We start from the raw sequence: 17,653 nt of genomic DNA on the forward strand, positions 1-17,653 counted from the left end.
TTCTTCGAGGGACGGGGAAAAATGTGCGCGTTAGAATTGAGTAAATGCGGTACTTGTACATTCGGTCACGAAACGTGCGAAACAAGTCGCTCGCTAGCCGCACGTTCGATAAATCGACCAATGAATGGATAATGAATGTCATCGCTGGGGGGTAGCGCTGTGCACAACACGGGAAGCGCGAAAAAAGAAATATTAAAAAGATGTCAGCTTCTGGGACTCGATCGAAGGAACACTTCGCGGGACGCCATTAGATACATCACGAGCGAAAATTCGCTAGAATCGTTGATGTGCCCCTTTTCCCTTAGAAAACAGACATCGAGAAAAACCCCCTGCAGAGAGACAAAACAGTCACAGAAGCCGCATGAAAAAAAAAAAAATTAAGGCTGGTAATTCCCAGTATCGAGCTCTTCGTGATCACGGCAAACTCACGGATCTGACGCATTACAAAAAAAAAAAGATATCTGAGAATTCGCAATTACATTTTTTGTTCTCTTTAGTTATAGTTTACTTACTTATTTATTTGAGAAAGATACTTGTTTTCTACTTTCAAGGCTTGATGGGTATACCCATCAAGCCTTGATGGGTATACCCAATTTAATATATATATATATTAAATTGAAGGCCTTTCAAGTAATTCCTGTTCATGCCGCTAGATCCAGATGAGGAGGGAAGATAACCAATGGTCATTAAGGGTTACGGACTGGATTCCAAGGGAAGGGAAGCGTAGCAGGGGGCGGCAGAAAGTTAGGTGGGCGGATGAGATTAAGAAGTTTGCAGGGACAACATGGCCACAATTAGTAAATGACCCGGGTAGTTGGAGAAGTATGGGAGAGGCCTTTGCCCTGCAGTGGGCGTGACCAGGCTGATGATGATGAAGATATGTTATTTAACTTAGTTAGGTAATCTCTGTTATATATTTATGAAAGCCTCGTGGCTTTCGATTGATCCACTTGGGGTTGCAGGTGTCAGCTTCCTTTGAGGTCGGCGTCAGCATCGTCAGCATCACGAACGAATACTTTCTCGCAAATCACTCGAGGTCGTTCATGTTTGCGCCGATGAGCTCTCGTGAGAGCCATCAGCCATGAGAGCCAAAGAGCTCTCGTGGCTAGCGCCCGGGCCGCCGCGGAAGCCACAGGGGTCCCAGACTAGGGACCCCTCTAGGCTTTGTTAGGATTTGACCCTTAAGGCCTTCCCCAACTCTCTCTGGTATCTTGGCCATTAAAAGATGTCCACCACCACTACCACCGATGAGCTTTTCCAAGCATCTGTCGATGTAGTTCACCGAGCGCCGAAGGCCAGAAAAGGCGATCTTTCAAAGCAAGTTGGTGAGATTTTTCGATGCCCGTGTTCTATAGTAAGATGTGGTTTATAGGGATTCTCGAAGAAGAAAGGATAAAATGGAATTTACTCGAAAGTCCAGCACGAAGATATAGTATATACGTGCAAAGAAAACCAACAGGTTGCTTCTAATCTGTGAAGTTCTGTGTACTTGATTTACTTGAAGAATTTACGATTAAAAAAAATAATACACCCTGCCGCTCAGCCACCGCGACGGGTTACGATGTTATATGTCGTGTTCGCGCTGTATAATCGGATCTGACGTAGATAAATTTAAGACGATAGGGCGGAAATTGAAATCGTGCCGAAAGTATAGCTCGAAACTACAGAAAAGAAGAACTAAGAAATAAACATGCGTTCTCTTTTTCAATCTGCGAGATTACGCAAAATTGATTTGCTTACGCTAAGAATTTGATATATATATATATATATATATATATATATATATATATATATATATATATATATATATATATATATATTGTGCTAGTGATTGGATGTCAAATCACGCACGTTGCCCATTGAAGTAGGGTAAATATATTTCCAGCCTTCGGCGAAGTTTGTACAACGTATACGCAAGACGCTGTACCCCCGTCGGGCGCTGATTCAGAGGGCCTACGTGAGCCGTGAATGCTGCGCTTAAGTTTCAAAGCTGAAAGAAAAAGATGAAAGAAGGCCAGTGGGTCGCCCCTCCGATATTTTGCACATCTCGTGCCGCGAGCCTTTCTCACCTCTGATGGCGCTCCCGTATTGCCGACTGAATACATCATCATCATCATCATCATCATCATCAGCCTGGTTACGCCCTCTGCAGGGCAAAGGCCTCTCATACTTCTCCAACAACCCCGATCCAATATATGGATCGTCCCTTTAGCCAGTTCCTCACTTTGACCCTTGCTTGCCTGAAGTGCTTCCGCGGTGTTAGCCGAAGGCTTGGTAACCCTGACATGCGTTTTAAGCTAACTTCAAGACACACTGACCGCGGGAAGTAGGACTGACAGCTGCATCACTCCAGTAGGCTTTGTTAACCTATATTTATCGGCGTGCAAAAAATAACCGGAATTCATTATTTCATGTCAATAAAACAAAGGGCATCGTGGAAGTATCAAGTGTCTCTAGAGGGTTGTTTCAGCTCGTTTTAACAGACAATATCACCATCATACCTAGCAATGTTCAGAGTGAGAGACTGTGTCAGCGAGAGCAATCGCATGGGAATAAATAGCCATCGTTACGTGCAGAGACGAAACTATGCAGTGTCGAAACTATGCAAAAGACTGCGTTCAAGGACGAAATATTTCACATGTCGCTGATTCCTGCTAATACAAAGGTACATATCCACAGATTCGCACGTAAACGTTCGTCAACTTCAACAACAAACGCCTACAACAATACAACAATCTATCCTCGCAGTATCTACAACTATCGCGCTGTGAAACTACGTGCGAGTCCGTTGCGCAGATACGTCGCCAGCGTTCTCGTGCGGCGCGTCTCCTTCAATCCGCGTCTGGCCCACGGGCAGGTCCCAGAAGGAGCACCTGTCAGGCACACCCATGGGCTCGTGGGGCTGGCAGTCGAACGCGTCGGCAAACTCCACCAGGTGCATGAGCGGCACGTTGCACCTGTTCTCGTCGGTGCTGTACAGACCACGCCTACTCCGACGCCGCCGCGAGCCTTCAGCGTTGTCCGGAGAGCACAGCTTGAAGCAGTGGTTGAGAAAGAAGAGCTGTTCTCCCGAGAACTCCAGAAAGGTCGGCGTCTGGCCGCGTTCCTTTATGTACGAGCGGTACCTGTAAGCACCCAGCGCGGCCGGAAGTGAGGCGAAGTCGGCAACGTCCTCTTCAGTGGCCTCGACGTCGCTTCCGCCTTCTGCATATGCCTGGCTAAGGCACTTGACCCTGTCCCGGTACTCGTCGAGCACGTTCGGAGACCACCAGTCCCGAAGCCTTCCGCGGGCGTCCCGGTTCTTGCCTCGCTCGTCGAAGCCGTGCATCACCTCGTGTCCTACGACAGAACCGAGGCCGCCGTAGTTGAACGCCGTCCACGTCCCTTCGTCCAGGTACGGCGGTTGCATGATGGCTGCAGACACGAACATGGCGTTGAGCTCGCGTTCGTAGAAGGCGTTCAGTTCGAGCGGGTTGAAGTCTCGCGTGGCCACGTGAACACCTGCGGCGAAGTTGGCGAGGAATAGCCGCGTCGCGGAGCTGGCGGCCCCGAGCGACGTGGACAGGTAGTCGTCCTGCACGTAGAAGTCGACGTAGTGCTGGTCCAGCGCGTCCTCGTCGACGAGGTAGGCAGGTTTGACGAGGACCTCGTCCATGCTTCTGATCTTGGCCTCCGCCGCGCTTCTAGTCGGTTCGTCCATCCAGGGAGTGTTCGCGAAGATGGCGGTGAACTCCCTCCTGATGTCCTTGGTGATCTTCTTCGCCAGGGTCTGTGCATCGAGCGAGAGGCATGGTATACATAAAAACAGCCTTAACGTCCGGCAGAAGAAATCTACCACCCCAGTAACCGAGATCGTACTGTAGACGAGATTGAAAGGGCTTGCACAAGCTGGTATGCGAGTACACTAGCAATCTTGATAATAAATGGTGACGTATCCCGCAAGCAAAGCTTTCAGCCGTAACCTAAGCTCTCAAACGACGTATAAGGTATGCACTGACTGACTCGCTTACTAATACCACGCACCAGAAAAAGATAACGAACCAGGAACAACAGTATCACACGGATCTATTACTCGGAACGCCTTACCCAGCTCACAAGACGCCTTGACGCTTCTCGTTCGTGATAAGACAGGCGACTATTCTTCATCAACGTCGCCGAAGACAGATTCTCTCTGTCTCCGTCTACTCGGACAAAAAAAACATTACAGTGACACCTTAATTTATCTGCTAGAGACGAGGGGCGGCTTCTAGCTTTGAGATTGCACGATTGCACAGCGACGTGAAAAGCGTGAAAGAGGAGGTGGCGTCCTGGATACTCCTGTGACCCTCACCTCAGCCTTCGGCGTCGGTGTATTTCTGAGTAACGGGTAACTAGCGGCGAGCGGCATGACATCGATGACGCGACGGAAGCAGTCGTGCACGTAGCTGTGCTTGTCCTTGAACACGAAGGTGGCCGCCTTATAAGACGCTCGCGGAGCCAGCTGGCGAAGCAGGGTCCAGCCGAGGAACATGGGCAAGAGCAGGGGGTCTTCGTCAGCATGCATCAGCACTCTTCCCATCTCGCGCAGAGCGTGGGCGTTGCCGACCTTGACGTGGTGGTCACGTTCGATCCTGGAGTACGGCTGTATCTGCTTGTTTATGACGTCCACCCAGACCTGAGGATCGACGTCTGGAACCAGCGACGGCAACTCGTCATACTTGATAGCCTGCGCAGGCTCGTCGTCCGTTCGCAGAGCGGCTATGATGCGCGAGTCCACGTCGGTGATTTTGGTGGACGTGGCTTCGGCTTCCGATGGCTGGAAACCCGGGAGTGCCTGTAGCTGGGTAAGGAAGAACTCTCCCAGCTTACCGGAGTCCTTGAGGATGTTCCTCCGCTGCAACCACGAGAAGAGTTCGTCGTTCCGGCCGATGTCGACGGTCAGGCGCCCTTCGTCCTCGTCGTGGTCGACGAAGAGGTCGACCACGAACATGACGTGAATCTTCCATGTGAGCGACAGCTCCACCATGGTAGCTACCAGCGTGTCGGCATCCTGGGGTTGTACGTTGGGAAATTCAGTGTACAAATTCATGAACTCGGCCAGCTTTTCTCTCTCGGACGTCTTCTCGGCGACGACGTTCACGCACGACTCGAACATGGCGGCCGCCTTGAGCACGGCCGAGTGCCCCGTCTTCTGCATCAAAGCAGAGGACGGTCGTCTGCTTCGTGCCATCAGGAACGCATGGGCTCGTTGTAGACGGCTTTGCTTCGGACGGAAATCGAAAAAGCCGCTATCGTTCGGCGAGGACGGAGTCGCATTGAGCCCGACCGAGCGTATGACCAGATTTCTAGCCGGCGACTTAGTTTCCCGAGCCTTTGCGGCGGCGTTCTTGAGGGCATCTTGTGCGTGCAGCATGGTCTCCTCGGCGACTTTGTCGGCGACGCTAAGGTGACCGTGGGCGTGGTCCCGATTCCAGCCGCCGCAGACGAAGCGGTAGAAGTTCTCGCACGGCTGCACAGTACGCGTGAGGGACAGTTCGAGAAGCCGCGTGAAGTTGGCGCTTTTGCGTCCGCTACCTTCGTCGACGGGCACGTAGAACAGCAGGTACCAGGCCAGCGTCGCTGCCAGAGCCACGACGCAGAGCAGTCCGAGCAGGACCAGGCAGAGCTCGGTGTAGTCGGCCGTCACGAATTCCGCTTCCGTCTCGATTACGGTGCTGTCGTCGCTACCGGAAACCTCCTGAGCCATGATGATCGATCCCTGGAGAATTCGCGGCAGGCTATCCTGTACTAGGCAGGACCGGCGTATGGGCGCCTCGGTCCCGCGATGGAAGCCTACAGCGTAGTCCTAGACGTCGTTTCCTACGACCTAGCTACGGTAGCGTGAACGCTACGAAGGCGCACTGGTGAACGCGTCGACGAAGTCGTCTCATCGGCCGATTCTCAGCGCTCTGCGCTCGAGCATCCGATGCGGAAGGATTCAGGAATGGCGCGAGGGATACAATGACACCGATGATGACGCCCGTGAAGTAGTAAATTTCGTGAACTAAAGAAGACGATGTTTGGAAAGGAGGCATTGGATTCTAACAGAAACTCAATCTAAGCAGTTTGTTTGGGACCTTGCGAAGTAAATATAGTGAATTTGGGACGTAAGCGAAGATGACTGAGCGTGACCATCGAGTGCAAGGTATTTTTTTTTTCGTGCATTCATAAATGGTCCCCACCTAAAGGAGACGGTGTTGATGATGATACCTTCAACAACAGCACAAAGCCGCTGCGAAGGATATGCTATGAACAGGGTGGTATTGTAGCAAAAGATATATATGAAAGTATGAAGGAAGCCAATCATCAATCAAATAAAGTAGTGCTTATTATGACATATATCCGGCCTTGTAAAGAAAGAATAGAAGAATCAATAATCAGTACAAAAAGTAATAAATAAGGTAAAGCGAAGGATTTGCGGAAAAAGAGTACTCTCGTTAGCTTGTTACTATTATACCTATTTTACAGCATAATTTAACTATTTATTCTCTTTCATTAAAATGTAAAATTTAAATACCGAAAAGAAATTAAAATCTGCAACATTCCCTTTACCTTGCTTCTAGAAATCTTCTTCGTCTTTCTATTCCTTTTTTGTCTATTACACAAATCGAGGCTGACACAGAGAAGTACAGATACAATAGTAATGTGCGCCATTATAGGTAAATTTGAATCACCTATAAGTACAGGCGATCAAAACTTGAGGCACTTTCTGAATTCGCTATTCGTACCATCACGGGGCAGCATGAAGGCATCTGCAGCTCGTTATTTATTTCGCGGTGTGCAAGTCATTAGTGCCGTTCACCCATTCCTTCAATCGCTAACTGATTCAATGACTCACTCACTAGCCAGGTCTCTGTGCTCGTAAGTGCCTCGCGAAAGAAACAGACGAAGTAAGATGTCCGATTGTGCCAGGAATTCTGCATTGAGTTGAACTCTGTACGGACTACTGAGTCGCGATAACTCAGACACGCCTCACGGAATAATCTTTTTTGGGGGGAATTACGTATGTACGTAATTCCTCTTTTTATTACATCATTTTATTACATCCTTATAGTGTACTGAATATCTATAATTCGCTTCTGTCTACCATATCGCAATTTTAAGCATACCATAAGTACGCGGGACTCTTTTATTTTCCGCATAAATTGTTTTGACGACTGGCACTTCTTATATGACACAATAAGGTATGCCAAACTGTGTAACTGCAATGCCTGTTAATAATTCATGCTTCTAGCTTTAGTGTACACTCTAAGAACAGTTTACACCCTTTGGAGTGCGCCTTCTGCCACACAACGATAATCGTCATCTGCCTTGATGCGTTTCCTTTCTTTAACGCTGCGAGCCCGGAACTTTCCAGTAACGAACGGCACGCGTGTTATCAGAAGGGGCACTCCAAAGGGTGTAAACTGTTCTATGCTGATAACGCGCGTGCCGTTCGTTACTGGAAAGTTCCGGGCTCGCAGCGTTAAAGAAAGGAAACGCATCAAGGCAGATGACGATTATCGTTGTGTGGCAGAAGGGGCACTTAAAGGGTGTAAACTGTTCTTAGAGCGTAACACATTTAACCGTATTGCGTATGGGTGGTAGCAAGCAAATGTGTACATATGACATATTTTATTTCGAATTAAAGCAGCCCACTTTCTCAACCTCCAATTGAAAAATTGGGAGGACGCTTAAGCTTCGCCTTTAAGAGCCGAACGTGATACCATTCAAAGGTCCCTGACTGCTACTCACGCTTCCCGGTAACTGCAACTTATGTAACCGTAATGTTTGCCGGGAAACGCTGTGCCGAACGCTATGCCCGAAGGCGAGCTTTCTGGTAAAAGTGGCACGCGGTGGATGGATGGATGGATGGATGGATGTAATGAACGCCCCTTTGGAATGGGGCGGTGGGTTGCACCACCAAGCTCTTGCTGTCCAATACTGTCTAATGTCGTACCTAGGTTAAACAAAAAAAACAGGAAAAAAAAACATTATGAACTCCCACAAACAAATTTTCTGATCCCCTATTGCGAACTTTGCTTTTCTACGTCTCCGTTTTTTGTGGTTTCCCTACTTTTCTTCCACCAATCCTCGAATCGCCTCTTACTAATCCCTATTGCGGCCATGTTTACTTTTCCACTGCTCTCCCTGAACCAAAGAGCTTCAAGGAGGCCAGTTGTGCCTAAATTGACCGCTGGGCAGACATCTTCACATTATAAAAAACATGCTCCATAGTTTCCGTAGCTTTACCGCAGCAAGCACATGCTTAGACATTTAATACGATGCGGTGGATGCGAGCGCCTTCTGGAGGTATTACAAGGAAACAGGTGCGCCGCTCCATGGCTTCCGAGATTGGCGCGAGCAAATGTTGGAGGCCATGGTCGCCCTATGAATAAATAGTACAAATGATGGAAAAGGGGTTTGTGTTCGAGTTTCTGCGTAACAGAATTATCTTTTCTCGTGTATTCGAATTACAATCCGACGCTATTTTGTCTGTATATTGAGTTTAGATCGTACTGCACGATTTTTCTGACGCATGTTTCTTTGATGAAATTATTTAGTTCGGTAACACCTCTGAGCCACTCGGATGACTTGCGTGGTGGTGGTTCGGAATGATTTTTCGCCAAGCGACGTCCGATGTCAACATTAAATATATTTTTTTTTTTTGCAACACGGGGCCTTTAACGCTGTCGCATTAAAAGTGAGGTAACCTATTCATGCCTAGAGGGAAGACGAAGAAGATGAAATTGTCGAACAGCAGTAGCGGCAAAGCGCAAACCGAGGAGTCCACTCTTGACGACAGGTACTGTGACTTCATTACATTCTGAAGTTTTGTTACCAGAAAAAAAAAAGATTTCCAAACAACGGCACTTTTTCTTCCGCCTAGAATACCGTCATGCCCTGTATTTGCGAAAACGCGCACGTGCGTTGAACTGCCAATTTACTTGAAGATACATCTGACGAGCAAGTAAAAACAAATTATATTCTTTGCTTCTTCTCCCCACTTTGAGAGTGCTGGCAGAACATGGATCATATGGTTATGTGCCATTGGGTGTGCCTATTCTTGGTCAATACTTTAGAATGGGAATGTGCGACTGTAGCACAAGGAAGCATCATCACCACCATCAGCGTATTTCTATGTCCACTGCAGGACGAAGGCCTCTCCCAGCGATCTCCAATTACCCATGTCTTGCGGTAGCCGATTCCAACTAACGTCTGAAAATTTACTAATTTCGTCACCGACTTATTTAATTTTCTGCCCTCCTCAACTGCGCTTCCCTTCCCTTGGCACCCATTCTGTAACTCTAACTGTACACCGGTTATCTGCCCTACGCATTACATGGCCTTCCCAGCTCCATTTTTCTCTCTTATGTCAACTAGAATATCAGCAATCCCCGTATGCTATTGATCCACACCAATCTCTTCCTGTCTCTTAACGTTACGCCTAACATTTTTCGTTGCATCGCTCTTTCCGCGGTCCTGAACTTGCTCCCGAGCTTCCTTATCAACCTCCATGTTCCTGCCTCGTATGTTAGCACCGGAAGAATGCAATGATAGTACACTGTTCACTTCAACGACAGGCATAAGCTTCCAGTCATCATTCGGCAATGCCTGGCGGATGCACACCAAACCATGGGATACAGAAGCCTTATGTAAGGCTTCTATGTACATATGTACATTTACATAAATGCATGTACGTGTATTTAGATGTGTGGCGTACTTCTCTGCGCTAAACCCTTCTCGTCAACATTCTTCCCTCAACAAGCATCGTACGTCGCCCTCGTCTTCGCGACACAGACGACATCGACAGCTGCAGGCGACGATGCTGGGCTGGTGTCATCTGCTGCTGCTGCTGCTGGTGCTGCTACTCCAAAACTGTAACATGTTTCGCGTTATTTAGATTCCAACAACACGTCGGATCTGCGTGTTCTTTAAAGCCTTTGGATTTCTTGGGAGACTAGCCGCGATTTCTTGCAGCTGCCCCACTGTTGTCGTGGGCCAATCCCGAAGATAGTGCATGCTAACACAGCTGTAGAAACTGCACTGTGGGACGCCGTGACACCGGGCCGTGGTACCGGTGGTACCGCTGGTACCACTGTCGCATTCTTCCCTCGTGGCTGCTAGCGTTTCGAGACGCTGTCGTTGAGACGCTGCACCTCTGGTCGAACACGCTGACTCTGTCCTTTTAGGCACTGGGTCTGCAGCGCCCGCAGGCGGTCGTAGAGGCTGCAATGGGTTCCGAACTGGCCCTTGAGGAAACGGTACTCGAAGTACTTGTTGGCTGCCTCGCACTGGTAAGGGACGCTGGCGAAGGGGAGCGCCGCCAGTAACACTCGGTGCAGCACAGTACCACAAATAGTCACATACTAAAGTACGCTAAACGCATTTTTGGATAGGAACAGGGATTGATTCTTTATAGTTTCTTTCTTCTTGGAGGTGAGGAGGGGGGGTAGCGAATGGGGAAGGGGCACTTTTCGTAGGGCCAAATGTTTTACCGCGGTTCCACATTCTTTGCGGAGACCGGGGAAAGGTGTGGGCAAAGACCACATGCTATTCGTCGATCACGACCACGGAGTAAGACATATAGGAGGTGAAACTCCCGTCAGCGCGAGCGAGCGGGGGCGACCAGATAAAGTCACAATTGTTGCATGCGCCGACGCTACCCTATGCAGTGGCGGCACCATGCGGCGCGTCGTAGAAGCCGCAGCGAAAAAAAAAAAAAAAAACAGCAGCGCCCGACAGGCGGCTCCGGCAGCTCCGGCGCTCTACGGCGCTCACTCCGGCGGCGCCCGCTCAAAGCAGACGACAAGCAGACGACACGGGTGTTTGCTTCAGCGGGCACGCCGTAATCGAACTGCGTAGGTGCGCGCACTCAAGAAAACTGTTTTGTTGTGTGTCCATCAAAAAAAGCAACACGTGTGGCAAACTTCCGCTAATCTTCCTCTTATCGCCAAGCAGCTAGGGCAACTAGTTTTCGCGAGTCTTAAAAAAAATAAAAGGAACGGAAACACATGCACGGCGGCATCCTTCCTAAGCGCACCCCTGTGAGCACTAGAGCGAGAAACAAGCGGTCGCCCTTTGAGCGATTAGGAACGAGATAGCCATCAGTTTCGCAAGCGCAAAAAGCCGAAAACCGCCCGCCACGGAGCAAGATAGCCCTTTCTACAACCAGAAGCTACGTATCATCTTATAGCTGTCATGGAAAACGCGTTTTATTTTTTACTGTGCTCAAATGGCTGAAGCGTAGCAGCAGTTGCTCTTCGGGCTACAAGCGGTAAACAAGCGCGCGAGAGTGCCCTCAGTAGAAGTCAGGCGCACGCGGCCGAACGGGAGCAACACGCTCGACCGGTTGCCCTGGCAACCGAAACGGCGGTAATTTCTTCCCATGCCGCCAGGTGCCGCCAGCATGAAAATATATCCGCGGGCTTGTGACCTTTTCTGGTCGCCGCAAACAGCGGAGTTTCCACTCCTATATTTCTTGCTCCGTGATCACGACACAGACGTCGACAGTTCTGCTTAGAGCGCTAGAACAGCGCGCTGCGAGACGAAGAAAATCAATATTTTCGCGTTTGCTGCTTCGCTTAAAAACAACGCTTCGTGAACAACGCCAATCACCTAGACACGTAAGTCACAGAGTGTTCAGCGCAGTTTCACCGCCTTGACAACTGCTTTCACATTACTCTTTACTTGCTTTGTAGCGTGATGCACGAGCTCTCTAGGTAAGTGTGGAGGGAGTCTGTAGTAGCACGGCAAAAAACATAATATTGTCGCGAAAAGAGTATAGCGCGGGCCTCTTTGCTTACTTTCCGGGAATTTTGGGGGCTCCTCGACGCGGAGGCAAACCTTTGTACCCCGAATAATCGCGGCGGCGCCGGGCATGTACTGCCGCCCGGCCGCCGCGCCTGACGTCACACGTGCACCTGACGCGTCCTCGTCCCACGCTCGGCTGTCAAAAGCCGATTAGTCATGGTCCGAGTGCTTTTGTGTAAGGAGTGTTGACGCGACCATTTCTTGACCCCTTGAACTCTGCCGCTTATTGGGTGATGTCGGCTTGCCTGATTGGTCGGAGTAACGAAGTAACCCATTGGTGGAGAAGCCTGCGCCTCCCGCCGGTCCGCGGGTCCCTTGGATGCTGGGGAAACTTATTTAAGGAGTAGTTCGGGTAGTTTTTGAGTGAGCAAGTAGACAGCAGCAGACGGCGCATCTTCACCAGGGGAGACCAGGCCGGTCAGGCAGGCCGACGACGACGACGGGTATGACATCGTTCTGTTTGTAAATATTTTATGCAGTGTTAACTTAAAGGAAATCTCAAGTGAATAAACCTAGCTGTTCAAAATGCTACTCTCGTCGTCGTACCTTCGAATTCGGACAGACCCCTGCCAGAGCTCATCCCCATTCTTCTTCCGTCTCCCTGGTGAGTTGATTCGTCTGATAACTCACGGCTGCGTCGCTTCGCTACAAAGTGGTGGAGTGTGCTGGGTACCGAAGTCCACGCTTTAATATCATGGGCCGTGGCAACAAACCTCAAGAACCTAGCTCTAACAGCTCTACTATAACCGAACCCCCTACTGTTCTCGCTACGATGTCCACTCCTCAAGCTAAACCTTTCGTCGGACCGCCAGTCTTTAGAGGCACTCCAGAAGAGTCAATATCCGAGTGGCTGCTTTGCTACGAACACGTAGCCTCCCTCAACAACTGGGATGAAGGGACGAAAGTGAAATTCTTATATTTGGCATTAGACGGCAACGCGAAAAAGTGGCACACCACGCAAATCTTAACGGGTGCCCCTAATACATGGGAAGAGTGGGCGACGCTCTTAAAAACGTCCTTCACAAGTCGCCACTCAGTTGAGATCGCATATTTGCGACTCCAAAACCGAACGCAGCTGCCATCAGAGTCCCCTGAGCAATACTACTACGATGTTGTGCAGCTGTGCGCCAAAATTAATCCCTCTATGACAGAAGAAGAACGGCTACGGCACCTCATGCGCGGCCTGCGTCCAGACGTGCAGGAGAAGATAATCATGGCTAATCCGGACAATTGCTCAACTTTCCTTCAAATTCTGCAGCGGATTAATCAAGCGGCTCTGATGACGCGTGCATACCAACCAGAAGCGATCGGCACCCACCTCCCTGCCGGCCAGCTGTCGTGGTACCCACACGCCTTGGCACCTGCCGCCGGAATAACACCCGCTGTAGTAGCAATGCAGCCGCCTCCGGCATGTCTCGCTACCTGCGCTGCGGCAGAGCGTCATTGCCCGCGAGAGACCACCGACCGCGATAGGGACTTGAGGGCGATCGCGGATTCTATAGCCACATTATCGGACCGACTGAAGGCTATTGAAGAAGACGTACGCCGTCCTCCGGTGCCTTGGCCGGCAAGAAATTCGCGTGCCGACGACGGGCGTCCACGATGCCAGCTATGCCGTCGCATCGGTCACGTCGCGCACCAATGCTGGACGCGGTTTCGAGATGACAGAAACCAACAGAGAGGGCCCAATAATAATCAGAGTGGGCAACCCAACCCTTCGGGAAACGAGAACGGCCGGGCCTAGGGAGCCAGTCCGGCCGTCCCGTATGCACTATGTCAGATAGTCAGCTTTTAACAGTACCGATACGAGCAAATGGTACCGACACAAAACTCGTAATTGATACTGGCTCCTCGGTAAATGTCATCTCGTCGCATTTCGCTGAAAAAATAGGTGCTTCATCAAAATCAAGAAAAAATGTCTTCATCAGAGGAATCGGCGGAAGCTTGCTCTCCCCCCAAGGTGAAACTGAAATAACTCTTGATTTCGACTCCACAACTGTTCGCGAGAAGTTTTTGATTGTGAAGGACTGTCCCTACGAGCTATTAGGTGGTCTCCCGTTTTGTCGAGCAGTGCGTCTTCTAATAGATTTCTCCAAGAGTAAACTCCACCTCAACGGTGAAACTTTTCGGTTGCATGAAAATTCAAGCACCCTGGCACACAATGATGTACTTAGTGCGCGGTGCCACGAGCATATTCGCATTGAACCTCGCACTGAAATCGCTGTCCAAGTAAAAATCGCAAGGGACGGAGTCCATCTCATCGAACCGAACATCACGCTCAAAAACGGACTTCACGTTGCTCGTACCGTGACCAAGGTCGTGCATGGGACAGGTGTGATTCGGATCGCTAATCCCACCATGTCGCCAGTAAATTTGCTCAGCGGAACAAAGCTTGGATGGGCTACTTCTATTCACAATGCACAAGTGGCAGTCATCGCACCCGAAGACACGCAAGACTCTCGGGATTTTGACGTGGAGACTGGGGACCACTTATGTCCAGGTGAAAGGGCCGAGTTGCTTTCGCTCATTGACAACTTCCGTCATCTATTCACTGGCGATAACAACCCCATTCAGCAGACGTCTATGGCAGAACACGTTATCGACACAGGCGATTCTCGACCAATTCATCAGCATCCCTACCGTCACTCTCCTTTTGAAAGAAACCTGATTGAGAAGCAAGTAGAGGAAATGCTGCGCGATGGGATAATAAGGGAATCTCGCAGTCCCTGGTCATCACCTGTCGTCCTCGTAAAAAAGCCGAACGGGTCATGGCGTTTTTGTGTCGACTTCCGAAGGGTGAATGAAGTTACGAAGAAAGATGTACATCCACTGCCGCGAATCGATGACATTCTAGACGTGCTACAGGGCTCAAGATACTTCACAACACTTGATCTTACATCGGGCTATTGGCAAGTGAAAATCAAGGAGGAAGATAAGCCGAAGACCGCGTTTGCCTGTGGGCCCGGCTTGTATGAGTTCAATGTTGTTCCCTTTGGTCTGTGTAACGCCCCGGCCACATTTCAAAGAATGATTAACAAAGTACTCAGTGGTCTGCTTTGGAAGGTATGCTTGGCTTATACTTGGACGACATTGTAATTTTCTCTAAGGACATGACCGCTCATTTGCAAGATTTGAAAAGCGTATTCTCGGCCTTGGACGCGGCGAACTTGCGGCTGAAGCCGGAAAAGTGCAGTTTTGCTCGACAGGAGATTAAGTACCTTGGTCACATTCTCACTGGCGAGAACATCCGACCGGACCCAGACAAGGTGGCCGCGATTGAAAAGTTTTCCCCACCAAAAAACAAGAAAGGTGTACAGAGCTTTCTCGGAATCTGCAACTACTATCGGCGATTTATCAAGGATTTTTCTCGTATTTCTCGGCCACTCACTAACCTCACTAGAAAGGATGTTCCTTTCGTCTGGGATGCGGCTTGCGAAGCGGCTATGCAATCCCTCAAAGAGAAGCTGATCACGGCGCCCGTTTTGCGTCAGTTTGAGCCGGGGAAGCCGATAGAGGTGCACACTGATGCCTGTGATTACGGAATAGGTGCTGTACTAGTTCAGAAAATCGGATCCGAAGAGAAAGTAATTGCCTATGCTAGCCGACACCTTAATAAGGCTGAGATGAACTACAGCACAACTGAGAAAGAATGTCTCGCTGTCGTGTATGCGTGCGGACAGTTTCGTCCGTACATTTTTGGGTCCAAGTTCACAGTCTTGACGGACCAAGCTAGCCTGGCCTGGCTAATGAAAGTGAGAAATCCGAATGGTCGCCTTATGAGATGGTCTCTGTTGCTTCAGGAGTTCGACATAACGTTGCGGCATCGCCCTGGCCTCAAGAATGGAAACGCGGACACGCTTTCCCGCATTCCTCATGATCCCGCACCAGCAAACGAAGAAAACCCATTACCGTTGCTCGTGCTGGATCATGTGGACATCGGGCAAAGGCAGAGAGAGGATTCTTGGATGCAAGAAATAATACAGCACCTAGAGCAGCCGAGTGCGCCCGTTGTCAGAAAAACGAAAAGAACGGCACGGAGCTTTCGGCTGGTCGACGGTGTATTGTACAGAAGAGCGAAAGGCTTTCAAGAAGATCGCGCAGCCCTCGTTGTCCCCAAGTGTTTGAGATCAGAGGTTCTGAGGCACTGCCATGACGACATCACGGCAGGCCACCTCGGTGTCAAGCGCACATGGGAGAAAATTCGCAGCCGCTATTTCTGGCCAAAGATGTTTTGCCATGTCAGCAAGTATGTCCTCTCCTGCCCTGACTGTCAGACGCGAAAGCTACCACCCGGAAAGCCGACCGGTTTTCTCCAACCGATCCCACCTGCAGGTCGCCCTTTCCAACAAGTGGGCATGGATTTTCTTGGCCCTTTCACTAAAAGCAAAGCAGGAAACCGCTACATCCTCGTGGTTACTGACTACCACACGAAATGGGTCGAAGCTGTCGCGTGTACAGCGGCCACCGCTGCAGAAGCTGCTAAAGCCTTCATCGAGCAAATTGTCTTACGCCATGGGGCACCAGAAAAAGTGATAACAGATCGAGGGCAGCATTTTGTCGCCAACCTGACTGAAGAAATTTTCCGACTTATAGGTAGCGAGCATGCCACTACTACAGCGTACCATCCTCAAGCGAACGGCTTGTGCGAGCGCTTCAACCGCACGTTGGCCGATATGCTCAGCATGTATGTTTCTTCGCACCATCGCGACTGGGATGAATTTCTTCCGTACGTGCTCTTTGCATACAATTCTTCTACTCACGAGACCACCGGGTTCACCCCGTTCTTTCTTCTTCACGGACATGAGCCCACACTTCCTATAGATGTAGCGCTGGGCGCGGAACGCGGTTTGGACTGCACACTGGACGCCAGGAAAGTCGCCCTCCGGCTGCAGCGTGCTCGCGAGCTAGTGACCGAACGGGAGAGGCGTCAGCAAGTAAAGAACAAACGTAGTTACGACGCTAAACGACGTAGTGCAGTCTACCATGTGGGGGACTTGGTGTATTTGTGGACTCCCTTCAGAGCTCGGGGAAAGACAACAAAACTCCTTCACCGATACCACGGGCCTTTCCGTCTTGTTAAGCGAATCGGCGAGAACAACTGGGAGGTAGTGGATAGAACTGGCAAAAAACGTGACGTTGTTAATGTTGCGCGCTTAAAACCGTGCCACGTCAGACAGTGCTCGGATAATGACGACGCAGACGACGAGTCTGCTGACGGACATCGAGAGGAAGTGTGTGATCCAAGTGATGCTGTGCGCGAGTGCGATTTGAATGGTGGTGTGCGCGAGTGCGGTTCGCGTAGTGATCGTGTGTGCGAGACAGATACTTGTGAAAGAGTGCGCGTCGTAGAAGACTCGGACGCCGGGACTGAACTTTACTCCGACTGGAAGACATTCCCCAACGAGGCTGAGCCTCGAACTATCACTGCTTACGACACGGACACTGATGTGTATCACAGCGCAAGCGAATAATCTCCATTGTTAATTTTATTGTGTAGCGCGCGAATGAACTTTCATGTTTCTTGTCTTGTGCATTTTGTTTCCATTTTTGTTAAAACTTGTTTGTTGTTTGTTTTGTTTTATGTGATGTTAAATCTTCCTTACGGATACTTGTTTTTTATATGAATCCCTAAATGTACGTGTTTAATTTGTACGTATTTAATTTGTTAATTTGGTTTTGTAGTAATGCTTTGTAACGAGTGGGACACTCTTTTTCGTAGGGGGGAGGTGTCGCGAAAAGAGTATAGCGCGGGCCTCTTTGCTTGTTTTCCGGGAATTTTGGGGGCTCCTCGACGCGGAGGCAAACCTTTGTACCCCGAATAATCGCGGCGGCGCCGGGCATG

General features: G+C 49.8%; 2 protein-coding genes across 2 annotated transcripts in view; both read right to left on the reverse strand.

Moving 5' to 3' along the window:
- Window positions 1-17,653, reverse strand: part of LOC126528952 (kinesin-like protein KIF19) — a 170,688-nt gene that overhangs the window by 92,958 nt on the left and 60,077 nt on the right. The gene's annotated exons all lie outside the window — the stretch shown is intronic.
- Window positions 2,237-6,510, reverse strand: LOC129384288 (neprilysin-1-like). The gene is made up of 2 exons (XM_072290132.1): window positions 4,265-6,510; window positions 2,237-3,904 (listed from the first exon to the last, which is right to left on the reverse strand). The coding sequence occupies exons 1-2, from the start codon at window positions 5,723-5,725 to the stop codon at window positions 2,774-2,776; spliced, it is 2,592 nt and encodes an 863-aa protein (XP_072146233.1). The 5' UTR covers window positions 5,726-6,510; the 3' UTR covers window positions 2,237-2,773.

This window comes from Dermacentor andersoni, chromosome 8 (genome assembly GCF_023375885.2).
Source record: "Dermacentor andersoni chromosome 8, qqDerAnde1_hic_scaffold, whole genome shotgun sequence".
In the NCBI taxonomy this organism is placed as follows: Eukaryota; Metazoa; Arthropoda; class Arachnida; order Ixodida; family Ixodidae; genus Dermacentor; species Dermacentor andersoni.